This window comes from Aquarana catesbeiana, linkage group LG02, assembly GCF_042186555.1.
Source record: "Aquarana catesbeiana isolate 2022-GZ linkage group LG02, ASM4218655v1, whole genome shotgun sequence".
Classification (NCBI taxonomy): Eukaryota; Metazoa; Chordata; class Amphibia; order Anura; family Ranidae; genus Aquarana; species Aquarana catesbeiana.
Window position 1 is genome coordinate 264937508 of NC_133325.1, and position 16975 is coordinate 264954482.

At 43.6% G+C, this 16975-nt stretch overlaps 1 protein-coding gene across 1 annotated transcript in view; it reads right to left on the reverse strand.

Annotated features, from left to right (window-relative positions):
- The window catches only part of ABCC4 (ATP binding cassette subfamily C member 4 (PEL blood group)), a 627509-nt gene that overhangs the window by 202461 nt on the left and 408073 nt on the right, over nt 1–16975 (reverse strand). The window contains exon 21 of the mRNA XM_073614376.1: nt 997–1147. Coding sequence (XP_073470477.1) covers nt 997–1147 — 151 coding nt within the window. The remainder of the gene's footprint in view (nt 1–996; nt 1148–16975) is intronic.

Consider the following 16975-nt stretch of genomic DNA (forward strand, 5'->3'; position numbering starts at 1 on the left):
GTACATCTTTGACTTCTCAGATGTAGTGTCGGCTTCCTCCCAGCCAATATCTGGCTTTACAGCCTGGACATAGGGCTGAACTAGGAAAAGGTTGAAGTCCCAGGGCCGAGCTCTTCTGAGGTATCCTCAGATGGCCCACTATCATCCAGATGTCTAGGAGAAACACTTGCTGCGTGGTGAGAGGATTCTCTCGAGGATTGGCCACGAAGAGTTAACTTCTCTTGAGGAGGTTGAGCTAATTGCTGCAATGGAACTGCTGTCGCTCATTCCGCTATGTAACCCCTGCCCATCTTTGAGTAGGACAGCTTACCTGTTCACCCTTTGACTCTCTGTGTGCTGCATAGACTCTAAAACAGATGTAAGTGCTTTCTCTGCTGCAGGCTTGAGCAAATGCTAGTATATAAATGCAGATAGTAGCTCTTAGTTAAGTGACAACTGCTGTCACAAAAGGCCCACAGAAGGAACTCCCTATCTTATTAGCACATTTAGCTGCCCAAGAATAGGGACTGCATCTGGGAGAGGCTTGAACCCAGCTAGAATTTCCTGACTGCAGAGGTAAGGGGCGTTCGACCCCCATTCAGTGACCATGAGTAGGGATGAGCTCAGGCGTGTTCGCAACCTGCACCTGCAGAGCCCACCAGGAAGTCGGCACTGCACAGCGCTAATCACAGGCAGTGAGACATTTCTCGATCTCTGCAGCCATGGATCTGGAAAATGTCTCACTGCCTGTGATTAGTGCTATGCAGTGCCGACTTCCTGGAGGGCTCTGCACGTGCGGTTGCGAACACGTCTGTGCTCATCCTTAACCATGAGGTATGAGGAAAAAAGGAGAACGTTGGGAGTGCACTAATCCTTTTCTTTTATAATATTCACTGGTCCTGAGGGAGGAGCCAAGGCAGAGCTTGCCACAAGTATGCTGCCATGGAGGCACCAGGAAAATGTCTTGCCTTTACAATCACTTAAAAATGTACACATTCACAAATTCTTAAAACTTACTTGTTGATTCCAGTCGTTTAATATCACGTGACGTTTCAAGGAAATACCTCCTCAAGAAATAAAATGTAATCACAAGAGGAAGCAAGGGAATTAATATCCAAGGAATGACAGCGATGGCAACAGCAATCACACCTAAAATTTGAAGAAACACCTAAAAAAGGAAAAAAATAAATGTTTAAGATATCAGTAAGGTTTAGGAAAAATAGCATGACAGTGGAGTAAACATGCAGCATGTGCTATTCTAAAAGCTGATTTACACAAAAAAAACCTCTAATGCCGCGTACACACGAGCGGACTTTCCAGCAGACTTGGTCCGGTGGAGCGGACTCCGTCGGACAATTCGATCGTGTGTGGGCTCCAACGGACTTTTTTTCCCCAAAAGTCTGACGGACCTAGAAATAAAACATGTTTCAAATCTTTCCGATGGACTCGAGTCCGGTCGAAAAGTCCGCTTGTGTGTACGCGGCATTAGGCTGTCCGTAGAGGAGTCCAACCAATGGGTTGAACAAAAAAAGTGACTTGATTCCCCCATCCACACATTTGAGGTGGATGAATCCTCCATGCTGTGTCTTTGTATTCTGACAGCAGCTGTCAGAATACACAGATCAGCAATGCAGGCTATAGCCTGCATTGCTGATCGAGTGAAGAAAATCCCACATGGGAGGTGCCCCTGATGATGTCATTTCTGACGAAACGGCCGTAGGATAGACACGCTCGTACCGACGGCGCATGCGTGGAGTTTCGTTTTAAAGCTGTATTGGTTCCTTGCAAGGAAAAGTGTTTTTATGGATGCCAGTGAGGCGACTTTTAATAAACAAGAGATAAAACGTTCTACACCATTGGAGTTTTCTCTTTTCTTTTAAACACTTCCATATCGGTGAGAGCTCTCTTCCCTGATTGTACCGCTGTCTGGAAGCCTGTGGTGATCGTTTGTGGATCTACATCCATCATCCCAGCTAAAGTTCCAGCCGCTGTGGAGGGCAAACCCCAAGCTGTTAGCTCTATGCCTCTGATCAGAGGCTATCTGGTAAGCCTTCAATCTATACCAGGTGACGGGATTTCAACACGGTGACAGTCACGGATTTATTATTCAAAGTCACATTTAATTGCTTTTTTGGACATTTGTTTTGACATAATTTTTGCATCTTTGGACTTTTTTCTAAATGTGTGGATAAAAAACTGGGAATAGTCACGCATATATATCACTATAGTGAAGCATTCATGTTATTGTTCACGCATATATATCACTATAGTGAAGCATTCATGTTATTGTTCATTTCTATATTTTTCTTTTATCACATATGAAAGTTGTTGGTGCTTTAATAGTAATATCAATTTTTGTTGTATTTTTGCATTTATATCCAGCGCTGTGCTTTTTGTTATATCTATTTAGTAGTGCCCTTATCAAGGTATAGTGCATAGCTGCAGGATTTTCCTTCACGGGTGATATTCACTAAGTTACTGTTTGTACACCTAGCGTGAATTTTTTCTTTAGAAACAATACTTCTGTACAACCATGGTGCTCATATATGGATTGAAATTCAATCACCTCTGCTGAACCGGCCAAATTTCGATTCATGTATGGCCAGCTAAAGAAAATTAAATTTTTAACATTAAATGCATTTTCCTGCAGTGAAAAATAAAAGGAGTACATTTTTTATATACATTTTTAACTGATAACATTTTATTTTATGAACATCACAGGAAGCACCCACATGGATAACAGGGGACAGCATTAGAATTAGACTTGGGAAACTTAACATTAATAAATCACCGGATGGCTTGCACCCGAGGGTACTTGGGGAACTTAGTCAAGTAATTGCCAGACCAGTGTTCCTAATTTTTACTGACAGTCTACTGACTGGAATGGTACCAGCAGATTGGAGAAAAGCCAAAGTAGCACCAATATTTAAAAAGGGCCCAAAATACATCCCTGGGAATTACAGACCAGTTAGCCTAACACCAATAGTATGCAAGCTCTTGGAGGGGATGATAAGGGATTATATATACAAGATTTTAGTAATGAAAACAGTATCATTAGCAGTAATCAGCATGGATTCATGAAGAATCGTTCTTGCCAAACTAATCTATTAACATTCTATGAGGAGGCGAGTTGCCATCTAGATAAAGGAAAGCCGTAGACGTGGTGTATCTGGATTTTGCAAATGTATTTGACACAGTTCCCCATAAACGTTTACTGCACAAAATAAGGTCCGTTGGCATGGACCATTGGGTAAGTACATGGATTGAAAACTGGCTAGGTAGAGGGTTCTTTACTATAAGAGCGGCAAGGATGTGGAATTCCCTCCCACAGGCGGTGGTCTTGGGGGGGGGGGGCATGGATAGTTTAAAAAAACTATTAGATAAGCATCTGAATGACCGCAACATACAGGGATATACAATGCAATACTGACATGTAATCACACACATAGGTTGGACTTGGTGAACTTGTGTCTTTTTTCAACCTCACCTACTATGTATATATGTATATGTGTGTTTATTGCGACATACAGAAGGATTACAAACTAAGCTTCATTAAACTGTTAACCATGTAGCTACAAACTCCAATGAATTGTAGCAACAATCTTATTATATAAATCTCCAGATAGATAAATAAATGTGCACATGCGAATCTCCGGCATATAATTAATGCCACGAGGATACAATTTGGTTGTCCACATATAATCAATGCACTGGTGTATGCATACAATGATCAGCCATGACAAAAAGTGCGACGTCAGTTCTTAGCGGTAAAGAAGAAACAGCAGCTAGCACTAAAAGGTCAATATGCCAAAACCTTTCCAGTAAAATATAAATAACAGTGCAGCACTCCAAAAGAAATATATGCAGATCTACAGAAACTATGACGTAAAAATATAAATGAAAAACAGATGAGAAAAATGTAACTTCCAGTGAAAAATGAACATTGTCCCTTTAAATACCAAACAATTGTGTATACATTTTTACGTGAAACATCACCATCACCATATCATATTATAAGTCTGTGAAAAGTCTCTAAACAAAAATAAAAGTGATTTAAAAAAAAATAAAAATGTGAGTGTGTCTCCTTTAAATGATAGCCAGATGATTTGGATCCTCCTATACACCTTTCCACAGTGATCACCACTACCAACACACTGCACTCACCAAAAAATATGGCTGCTTAGATTATAGGCAGCATATAGGCATTTTGATCTCTCCCAAAAGGAATAGGTTACAACTTGTCTTCAGGAACGGTCCCTTTAAGGAAAGTAATTCTCTGCTAATGGCATCAGTAAAGCTGTCACCTCCCAGGGCCAGATGGTATATAATGCAGCTGTGTGAAAGAAGTGCTCACCACAGCAGCCATATCATGTAGTCATTTATTAAAAACAGGGCTTTAACAAGCATATTCTTTAAAAATGACATGCATCATAACTCACAAGGATGTCCCCCACCATACAGACCATGCAGGGGCGCGATGTCAGCACCTTTAGTGTCGGAGCTAACAGTGCTGACGTCATGCCACCACATGGTCTGTATGCAGCGGCTATCTTTGTGCGTTCTGATGCATGTTATTTTAAAATTATATGCTTATTAAAGCCCAGTTTTTATAAATTTACTACACTGTATGATTACATCTGGCTCCTGTGGTGAGCACTTCTTCCACACAGCTGCACTATATACCTGCTGGCCCTGGGAAGTGATAGACTTACTGATGCCATTACCAGAGGGTTACTCTCCTTAAAGGGACTGTTCCAGAGTACAATAAGTTTTGTATGTCATAGTTTCTGTTCACATGCCCATTGTAAGCGCTTTTGGCCGTGGACACGGGTCAGCTTCGGCACCCTGACCGGTTTCGCACATTTGCTCTCCTACTGGATTGGACTACATGGGCCAGCCTGTGCTCCCAGTGTGCATCAATGAGCCTTAGCTGCCCATGACCCTGTCCGGTTCTCCTTTTTTGGACCAGTTTTGGTAGGTCCTGACCACTGCAGGGAACTGGGAACTTCCCACAAGGGCTGCAGTTTTGGAGCTGCTCTGACCCAGCCATCTAGCCATTACAATTCAGTCCTGCAAAGTTGTTCAAAACCTTACATTTGCCCATTTTGTTTTTTTGCTTTCAACACATCAACTTTAGGGACAACATGTTCACTTGCTGCCCAATATATCCTACTAAATATACAACCCACTTTCAGATGCCATTGTAATGAGATAATCAACCTTATTCACTTTAACTTATTTCAGTATATCAGGTCCTATGAGTTTTCACCACTCTGATACACAGCAACAGGTTTGTGGGCTGACATTAATTTTGGATAGATTTATAGGGTTAAAGCCCCTGTTAGTTTTTTTTCCATTTCCTGTCCCATTGGGGAGATTTCCCTTCACTTCTTGTTCCATGGCCAAAACAGGAAGTGAGAGGAAATTCCTCTAAAGTAAGGGAATCCCTGATTGTCACCAGGGTCATCAAAACAATTCTCCCCATTAGAAGATTTCCCCTCTATTACTTTTCTGGAGACAAACCCACTTTCAATAACCATAAACAGGACAAATAGTAGGGGGAAATCTCTCTAACAGGGGCACAGACAGCAATAAAAAATGACAGGTGTTGTAATCCCTCTCCACTCTAAAACTAAAAAAAATTTTGCTTTTAGTTATACTATAAAAGCACATTTTACTGGCGCTTAGCCTTCACTGTATTAACGGCTCAAAATTCAAAATGTCAGGATAAAACTGTGGTCCTGATTGGCTCACAGCCCTTTGGAAACAATATTTTCATTTTTGACCCGAGGAGACCTTTAGACCCGGTTCACACTGGGACGACTTGTCAGACGACCTAGTCGCCTGACAAGTAGCGTCCCGTTCTGTGCAATGAAACCGCTCTAATCGGAGCGACGCAAGTCGCTCCGACTTAGAAAAAGGTTCCTGTATGACTTTCGGGGTGACTTGCATTGACTTCTATACAGAAGTCGTCTTGCAAGTCGCCGCTGAGTCGTGTCCTGGGTCGCCTGAGGCAGTCGCGCTGTAAGTCGTGCTGCCTCAGTGTGAACCGACCCTTAAAGAAATTGAACGAGACCCTTCAAAACGTATCATTGCATCAAAAATTACAAGTTATGATACCAGCATCTGTGTGTTGCTGGAAAAGAGTAACATTGGTCAAATTGTTTTCAGACATTTAACATCTATCTAATCTTCAACTCTATAGAACATGGATCACATTTTAGGCAAGGGGTGACCAACCTGTGGCCCAAGACAGTTATGAATGCGGCCCAACACAAAATTGTAAACTTCTTTAAAAATGTTGATTTTTTGGAATCTTTTGTACAAAGGTGTTTACATTTAGGGTACGCATGCAAAGAAAAATTTGACAGTGTCTCTTTACTAGACTTTTTGGCCTCATGCACACTCGACGTTATAATAACGTTATAAAAATGCCATTAGCTTTGCAGTTAATTTTTGCAACTTTTAACGGTTTTGCAATAGCGTTTTTTAGCATTTTTCAGCGTTAGCAATTAACTTTTTTTTCTCTCTTTTCTCCAATGGATCAAATACGGTAAAAAAACGTGGTGAGCCGTGTTTTTGAGCGTTTATCTGCGTTTTACGTTAGAGCGTTTTTACAGCTGAAAAACGCCTCTCATAACCCTCTAGTTTTGGTGTTTTTCTCGAGCCAAAAAAACGCCCCAGCCAAAAACAATTGATAACAGCTTATGTGTGCATGGATACATATAGTGGCTTGCGAAAGTATTCGGCCCCGTTGAACTTTTCAACCTTTTGCCACATTTCAGGCTTCAAACATAAAGATATAAAATTTTAATTTTTTGTGAAGAATCACCAACAAGTGGGACACAATTGTGAAGTGGAACGAAATCTATTGGATATTTTAAACTTTTTTTAGCAATTAAAAAACTGAAAAATGGTGCGTGCAAAATTATTCGGCCCCTTTATTTTCAGTGCAGCAAACTCACTCCAGAAGTTCAGCGAGGATCTCTGAATGATGCAATGTTGTCCTAAATGACTGATGGTGATAAATAGAATCCACCTGTGTGTAATCAAGTCTCTGTATAAATGCCCCTGCTCTGTGATAGTCTCAGGGTTCTGTTGAAAGCGCAGAGAGCATCATGAAGACCAAGGAACACACCAGGCAGGTCCGTAATACTGTTGTGGAGAAGTTTAAAGCCGGATTTGGATACAAAAAGATTTCCCAAGCTTTAAACATCCCAAGGAGCACTGTGCAAGCGATCATTTTGAAATGGAAGGAGTATCAGACCACTGCAAATCTACCAAGACCTGGCTGTCCCTCTAAACTTTCAGCTCAGACAAGAAGACTAATCAGAGATGCAGCCAAGAGGCCCATGATCACTCTGGATCAGTGGTTCTCAACTCCAGTCCTCAGGACCCACCAACAGGCCAGGTTTGCAAGATAGCTGAAATACATCACAGGTGATATCACTTGCTGCTCAGCGATTGCAGTATTCTAGTCTGCAACTTCCCAAGGTAATACTTAAAATCTGGCCTGTTGGTGGGTCCCGAGGACTGGAGTTGAGAACCACTGCTCTGGATGAACTGCAGAGAACTACAGCTGAGGTGGGAGAGTCTGGCCTTTATGGAAGAGTGGCAAGAAGAAAGCCATTTCTCAAAGATATCCATAAAAAGTCTTGTCTAAAGTTTACCACAAGCCACCTGGGAGACACACCAAACGTGGAAGAAGGTGCTCTGGTCCGATGAAACCAAAATCGAACATTTTGGCCACAATGCAAAACGATATGTTTGGCGTAAAAGCAACACAGCTCATCACACTCAACACACCATCCCCACTGTCAAACATGGTGGTGGCAGCATCATGGTTTGGGCCTGCTTTTCTTCAGCAGGGACAGGGAAGATGGTTAAAATTGAGGGGAAGATGGATGCAGCCAAATACAGGACCATTCTGGATGAAAACCTGTTGGAGTCTGCAAAAGACCTGAAACTGGGACGGAGATTTATCTTCCAACAAGACAATGATCCCAAACATACAGCAAAATCTACAAAGGAATGGTTCACAAATAAACGTATCCAGGTGTTAGAATGGCCAAGTCAAAGTCCAGACCTGAATCCAATCGAGAATCTGTGGAAAGAGCTGAAAACTGCTGTTCACAAACGCTCTCCATCCAACCTCACTGAGCTCGAGCTGTTTTGCAAGGAAGAATGGGCAAGAATTTCAGTCTCTCGATGTGCAAAACTGATAGAGACATACCCCAAGCGACTTGCAGCTGTAATCGCAGCAAAAGGTGGCTCTACAAAGTATTAACGCAAGGGGGCCGAATAATTTTGCACGCCCCACTTTTCATTTTTTTATTAGTTAAAAAAGTTTCAAAAATCCAAAAGATTTCGTTCCACTTCACAATTGTGTCCCACTTGTTGGTGATTCTTCACAAAAAATAAAAATTTTATATCTTTATGTTTGAAGCCTGAAATGTGGCAAAAGGTTGAAAAGTTCAAGGGGGCCGAATACTTTCGCAAGCCACTGTAGGATAATATGCTGGAGAGTTTATTGACTGTAGAAAAAAACGTCTAAAGCCAAAAACAGCAGCTGTAAAAATGTCCAAAAATGTCCAGTGTGCATGAGGCCTTATAAGTTGACAATCACCCCTTAATTATGTGATCAGTTTTCGGCAGCATCTATATTTGTGAGCAACTATTTTCAAGGATGAAGCACACAAAGGACAAAGTTAACCAAAATGTCTGATTAACACCTTGAGAATTCATTGAGAATTGCTACTACCTCCATTGAACTAGACAATGATGTGTTAGTTTATAAAAAAAAAGTGTCAAGAGGCGCATGTGCGGTAGCTCCCAAGATGCCGCGTAAGCTAGGAGCTCCGCACTTCCCCGGTCATCTGGCTGGCCCAGTATCGGATCACAACCCGCAGGACGCCTTTCATCAGCAGCATCTACTGGGGGAGTCCCCCAGGCACAACTACATGCCCGGAGGTTTGGTCCGCTGCAACCTGGGACCCCAATTCTCCTCAGGACTGAGCAAATCCCAAGATGGCGGCCGGGGCCCAGACACCAGATTCCAGCACTGACGGTCTCACACAACACAGGCAAGTCCTGCGACTCTCTCCTACACCCTCCTGACTTCAAACAGGCTCCCCCCTGACCAAACACCATTTCCTGCATCTACAGAATCACTCAGAGCGATCGATGGAGAACTACCTGCTCTCTCCCATGGGTTTACCCCAGCTCCTCTCTCTACCCCTGGGGACACAGACCAAGATTACCCCCTTCAACGCTGGGGACCTGTTCCTGAAGCTTTCAGAGCTCCTAGACAGGGGTCTGGCCACAGCCAACAAAATTACCAGTGACGTTCGTGCAGAATCTGGGCTCTAGCATGGAAGCGATCTAACACAAATTGGACATTACAGTCTCCAGAGCTAACCAGAAAACCGTGCACCTTCAGGTTGTACAAGAGCAGCTGGAAGCTGCCCTGTCCAGGATCGCTGACCTTGAGAATCGATCGAGGAGGGATAACTTTAGGATCAGAGGCCTCCCAGAGTCTATTACAGATATACCTGAGGCGGTACAAGACCTAGTCAAAATTCTGATCCCCTCTATTCCCCCTCACAAACTAGAGTTGGACTGAGCTCACAGATCTCTAGGCCCCTTCAGAAAAGATGGTTCCGAGAGATGTGGTCGTTAAACCCCACTTTTATGGGGTCAAAGAAGAAATCATGAAAAAATCACGCCAACAAGCATGACTGGAGTTCAGAGGTCATGCAATACAGATCTTTGCCGACATCTCCCCAAATACAATTGAACGTTGCAGAGCTTTGAAACCTCTTCTGACGATCCTCACCTAAAGGGACATCAAATATTGGTGGGCCTTCCCCTTTGCATTGAAGTTTACCTTTAAGGGAAAAACCCACTCATTCTCTAGCTTCCAGGATGGGGAACGGATTCTACTAGACCTGAAACTCATAACTCAGTTGGACACTTCAAACTTGCAATCAGGAACTTCCAAGAGGCCTACCCCTACGAGCCCCATCTCTCCAATGTGGAAGATGGCAAAAACCAAATGTGTGAAGGACAACGTACTTCCTTGATCCAGACAATGTGATCTTCTTGCCTCTCATCCACACCCTGGTTACCCCAGGACATTGGGAGGGGGGCACAGCCTCCGTTGGACTTGACTCTCAGGTCGTTCTCATGGATCCTGCCATCCTCCCCTTGGGGAGGAATCCAATTCCCCTGCTAACTTTGTTAGACCCCACTGTTGGAAGGCTTTTAGGTTACCCATTACCTACCTTTAGTCTGATTACAGTATTTCAGGGTTGACGCCTATTACTTGAAATGTATATTCCAGTTTTGCCTAAGGGGCCCCTCAGGGAATCCCCTACCTTACATTGGTTCAAGCGCTTCAGTTAGCCTTCTGGGGTTTCTCCCCACCTTAGTTTTCATGAAGTATATACCCCATATTATCCCATATCATCCTCTCCACTCCCCTCCCCATTTCACTCCCTGCCATGGTCCATTCCCTCCCTTCCACCCCTTCCCCCTATCCCTTGATACAGCCCTATGGCTTACTAGCCTTGATACTGCTTATTGCGATTCATTGTTTTTATATAAAGTTGACATGTTTTTACTTTTAGGGATTGGTTGCGGCTGGGGCAGCTGTAGTGCGCCCCCACCAACCCTTCGGCTATGGTCCTCCCATACCCGTACGGTAGGACTGTAACCCTCAGAGGGCTACAATTCCTTGTACTCCTGGAATGACCGGGGGAAGCTTTCCATCCCCTCTCATTCGAGGCTTCTGGAAAGCCTCTGCTCGCTCACTCTTCTTCTTCTCTTTCTTTCCCTCTCTAACTTCTTTTTACTTCTAGTCAAAGTCCTGACGTTCCCTCACCAAGACGTTTCCCTGGAGCACTGGATCGCTACTCCACCCCGTTGCAGTCTTCTTTACAACCTTCAAGATAAGGTATGTGACAGTAGATGGGATAGTCACACAACCTCTTACCCCAATGGCTCCTAATGCACAGCTAACCCCCCCCACTTTGTATGGTCCCCCATAACGCTCAAGGGTTAAACTCACCCGTTAAGAGGCGGAAGTTTTTCCATACCTATCAATCCTAAAAAAATTGATATAGCCCTGTTGCAGGAAACCCATTTCCCTAAATGGTAATTCCCTCTTTCCTCCATGCACACTACCCTCAGTTTTTCCTTGCGAACGCTGAAGACAAGACAAGGGGAGTAGCCATCTTGATCTCTAAAACTTGTAAATTCACTCCGCAACCAGGAGCACAGGGACCCGAAAGGCAGGTTCATTCTAGTGAAGGGAAAGCTCGACGACCATCTGTACTCGCTGGTCTCTTATTATGCCCCCAATAAGGGACAAGCAACATTTTTCCAATCAATGCTCCAAACCCTGAGTCCACTAATGGAAGGCACAGCGATTCTTGGAGGCAACTCCAATACGGCCTTCGATCAGGGTCTGGATAAAACCAAGCCCTTGAAATCGCAACTTACTCGCCCCAATAAAAAGGAGCTGCAAAATTGCCAAACTAATCTCCCAGCATGGCCTGGTGGATATATGGAGGGAATTTAACCCATCCAAACAAGACTAAACCCATTTCTCAAACCCACACAAATCATATGCCAGGATAGACCATATCTTTATTTCTTCAATACACATCCCCCTAGCGCTTAAGGCCTACATCAAGGACACAATGTTATCTGACCACTCCATGGTTCTACTCACTCTGCGTAGAAATGTGCACCTCCCATTGGAAACTCAATGAGTCCATTCTTAATGATCCCATTCAAACCCTCGAACTAGAAAAAGCTTTGAAGGAATATTTCCTACTCAGCGACACGGAAGGAATCTCGGCAGAGAGTCTTTTGGCAGCACATAAGGTAACGATGCATGGAAAGTTCATCCACATAGCATCCCAGTTAAAAAGAGAGAGACTTGCAGACATAGAGAAGCTAGAGAGGGAATTTTCCTTGTTACATTCACAGCATAAAAAAGACCCATCCAAGGTCTCAATAGCACAACTAGATGTGTTGCGCCTTACACTCAACCTAGCACTCACAGTTAAAGCTGAAAGGAAAATCAGGTGGCAAGGGGCCAAATTTTATCAACACAGGGACACCATCGGCCCGATGCTAGCCTCCAAATTGTCCCCCAAACCACACTCATACACGCTATTGAAAATCCAATTGCAAGACGGGACCACAACTTTGAACCCCCGGCGAATAATGCAATCTTTTAAGGCTTTCGACGCTAAACTATACAAAGTGGAGGATAAGGTCGACCTTCCTAGTATAAACTCGTTCCTAGAAAATCTTCCTATTCTGACCATAGGGAAAGACCACAAAGACACAATGGAAGCTCCTATTGCCCCAGGCCCAGATGGCTTCTCCGTCCCTTATTATAAAACTTTCGCCGATACCTTGGCCACATTTCTAACCAGGTTCTTTTACTGTAAAAGAAAGGGTGATCCATTGGACAATCAGCCTAACTTTGTTTTCATGGCAGTTATCCCCAAACCTGATAAAAACATGGAGCTGGTAGGCAACTACAGACACATTTTGTTGATTAATAACAATCTAAAGATCCTGACCAAAATCCTAGCAAACCACATGGGCTACTTTATTAGTCACTACATACATAAGGACCAGGTAGGATTTATCCCTGGAGACAGGGCCCAGACCAGGTGGGAAGAGCATGAGAAGAGCAACTGACTTAATATCAATTCTACAGTTGGGGTGGGATAGTGGCCCCCGCCAAGAAGGTCTGCTCCTCTCACTTGACCTGCAGAAGGCCATTGACTCGGTCTCTTGGTCTTACCTGTTTGCAGTGTTGCAACGCTGGGGGTTTGGTAAGAACTTCATGGGGCTCTTGAAGGCCCTTTACTCAAGCCCAGAAGCCAGGGTCAGACTGCAAGGCTACTAGTCGGATCCCATCAAGATCACCAGAGGCACTCGCCAAGGCTGCCCCCTTTCACCCTTGATATTTGCGATAGCGATCGAAACATTGGCAACAGCCATCCGAGCACATCCAGATATCAGGGGTGTTCACTGCGGTCAAACAGTACATAAATGTGTGCTATTCGCAGGTGACCTTCTACTCTTCATCACTTTCCCAATAACGTTACTCCCCGTGTGCAAACTCCTAGACACCTTTGCAAACGTATCAGGCCTACACGTCAACCTCTCGAAGTCCCAAGCGTTGAATGTCTCCCTCCAACTCTCAGTCATGGCACAGTTAAAACACTCCTTTAGGTTTGAATGGAGTGACTCATCTATTTGTTTTATAGGGATAAACCTTTCCCCCAAGATTGAATGCTTATACCAGGCCAACTACCAGCCCATGCACCGCAAACTGGAGTCAGACCTCCTGTCCTGGGCACAGTACAAGTTATCCTGGGTGGGTAGAATTAACTCCGTCAAGATGACTTTGCTGCCCAGATTGCTATACCTTTTTCGATCTCTCCCGATTCTGATCAGAAGAGATCATATCAAATCATTTCAGGGGAAAATAACCAAATTTGTTTGGGGTAAGGGAGGTTATAGATTCTCCCAATGCATACTCTCCCATCCCAAATCCCATGGAGGCATGGGTCTCCCCAACCTCACTTGGTATTACCAAGCTGCTAGGCTGGCTCAACTTTCCACAATCTATTCTAGACTAGAGAAACCAGACTGGACTCACAGAGAGACAGGCAGTGCTGACATACACTCTGGACTTCCTTCTCTGGTGCCCCCCTAAAAATAGACCCCCTGTTATGTCCCCTACCCTGTCCCACTCAATATCCCTATGGGACACTATGAGAAATCTGCCTTCCTTGATCTCAGAAATTCATCCATTGGCTCACATCTTCCATAACCCACAATTCAGCCCAGGCATGGTCATTAAAGCCTTTCAATGGTGGCTCGATAAGGGAATGTACCGTATTGGACATTATTTCTGCACAGGCCCACTCTCCTTTCAGCATTGCAAACACAAATTGGATCTTCCAGATTCAGAAAAATTCAAATATCACCAAATTTTCAATTATTTATCCTCACTTTGGAAAAATAAACCTAACTCCCCATACTTAATGGATTATGAGCGTTGGTGTTGCCAGAAGACAGGGCAAAGAGGTGGCATATCTCTGATCTACTTATCATTTGCTAGGGACACCACTAAGTTCCCATACATGGAAGCATGGGAAAAAGATTTACAAGACAGTTGGGATCTAGATGCAGGACATAAATCCTTCTCTAGATCCTTTAAAAGGTATAATTAATGCCACGCTGATAGAAGCCAATGTAAAGGTTATCACCAAATGGTACCTGTTCCCTACCTCACCCTTATTGCATTAGGGACTGTCACATGATAGGCACGATGGCTCACGTATGGTGGGAATGCCTGAAAATCAGGGGCTACTGGAATAAATTGTTCAACAACATTCGCAAAGTAACTGGTTTATTGATCCCACAATCCCCATCTACAGCTTTACTAAATGTCCCCATACCGAAAATCCCCAAACATTCCCAAAAACGAATGCTCTTTATCTTACTGGGAGCAAAGTTCACTATAGCTAAAGCTTGGAAGCAACCTAGGGTCTCCATTGTCGCAACCAAAAGAAAGATATCTTGGATAATGACCCAAGAAAAAATAGTCAACTCTATCCTAAAAACATCTAAATAATTTGAAAAGACATGGGAACCGTGGGCCCAATATGTACAGATTTCCCTAATTCCCGGATCCAACTCTTTATAAGCTGGAGGGGACGTCCCAGACTCTGTCATCCGTACATCTAATGCATCTTTTTTCTCTTCTGCCTCCCTTTTCTCTCTCCCTTTCTCTGTTATTTTCCTACTCACAATACTACCATACAGTGCTGACGTCATGACACGCAGGTTTCTGTTGCCCACCTACGGACTGGCTGGTCGACCGGGGACCTCTATTCTGGTCTGAGCGCCGGGAGGGTCCCACGAGAGATGTATGTTAATCCTTTGTACTGGAGAGGTGGATAGACTCACCTGTCATTCTCTGACATAGTGTGTTCCCAATGGTGGCGTCAGGGGTGGCGGAGGGTCTCATCCACTCACAACTGTTAAGTCAGAACTCCAGGGGTTGAGAAAGGCTTCCCCCTTGTTATGCATAGGACAACTAATGGTATATATCTATATGATTGTTTATCTGTGTTGCTCCTGACAAGACTTTGTTCAGTATATGTTTTTCTATGTATTCCTTGTCTTTTGGAAAACTAATAAACATTTTGAAATAGAAAAAAAAAACAGTGTCAAATATCGCACTAGTTTTCTGTTACCCTTTTTTTTTTTTTTTTTTTTATAAAAGTAAAAAAAAAAAAAAAAAATGAAGTTTTATTACTGAGATAGATACATTATCTAAATCAGTGATCATTTACAGTGCCCTGAAAAAGTATTCATACCCCTTGAAATGTTCCACATTTTGTCACGTTACAACCAAAAATGTAAATGTATTTTATTGGGAATTTATGTGATAGACTAACACAAAGTGGCACATAATTGTGAAGTGGAAGGAAAATGATAAATGGTTTACAAATTATTTTACAAATTAATCTGAAAAGTGTGGCATGCATTTGTATTCGGCCCCCTTTACTCTGATACCCTTAAGTAAAATCTAGTGGAACCAATTGCCTTCAGAAGGCACCTAATTAGTAAATAGAGTCCACCTGTATGTAATTTAATTCTCAGTATAAATACAGCTGTTCTGTGAAGCCCTCAGAGGTTTGTTAGAGAACCTTAGTGAACAAACAGCATCATGAATGCCAAAGAACCAGACAGGTCAGGGATAAAAGCTGTGGAGCAGATTAAAGCAGGGTTAGGTTATAAAAAAAATATCCCAACCTTTGAACATCTCACAAAGCACTGTTCAAGCCATCATCCAAAATGGAAAGAGTATGGCACAACTGCAAACCTACTGAGACATAGCCGTCCACCTAAACTGACAGGCCCGGGCAAGGAGAGCATTAATCAGAGCCAAGAGGTCCATAATAATGCTGGAGGAGCTGCAGAGATCCACAGCTCAGGTGGGAGAATCTATCCACAGGACAACTATTAGTCGTGCACTCCACAAATCTGGCCTTTATGGAAAGGTGGCAAGAAGAAAGCCATTGCGCCCCCACCAACCCTTCGGCTATGGTCCTCCCATACCCGTACGGTAGGACTGTAACCCTCAGAGGGCTACAATTCCTTGTACTCCTGGAATGACCGGGGGAAGCTTTCCATCCCCTCTCATTCGAGGCTTCTGGAAAGCCTCTGCTCGCTCACTCTTCTTCTTCTCTTTCTTTCCCTCTCTAACTTCTTTTTACTTCTAGTCAAAGTCCTGACGTTCCCTCACCAAGACGTTTCCCTGGAGCACTGGATCGCTACTCCACCCCGTTGCAGTCTTCTTTACAACCTTCAAGATAAGGTATGTGACAGTAGATGGGATAGTCACACAACCTCTTACCCCAATGGCTCCTAATGCACAGCTAACCCCCCCCACTTTGTATGGTCCCCCATAACGCTCAAGGGTTAAACTCACCCGTTAAGAGGCGGAAGTTTTTCCATACCTATCAATCCTAAAAAAATTGATATAGCCCTGTTGCAGGAAACCCATTTCCCTAAATGGTAATTCCCTCTTTCCTCCATGCACACTACCCTCAGTTTTTCCTTGCGAACGCTGAAGACAAGACAAGGGGAGTAGCCATCTTGATCTCTAAAACTTGTAAATTCACTCCGCAACCAGGAGCACAGGGACCCGAAAGGCAGGTTCATTCTAGTGAAGGGAAAGCTCGACGACCATCTGTACTCGCTGGTCTCTTATTATGCCCCCAATAAGGGACAAGCAACATTTTTCCAATCAATGCTCCAAACCCTGAGTCCACTAATGGAAGGCACAGCGATTCTTGGAGGCAACTCCAATACGGCCTTCGATCAGGGTCTGGATAAAACCAAGCCCTTGAAATCGCAACTTACTCGCCCCAATAAAAAGGAGCTGCAA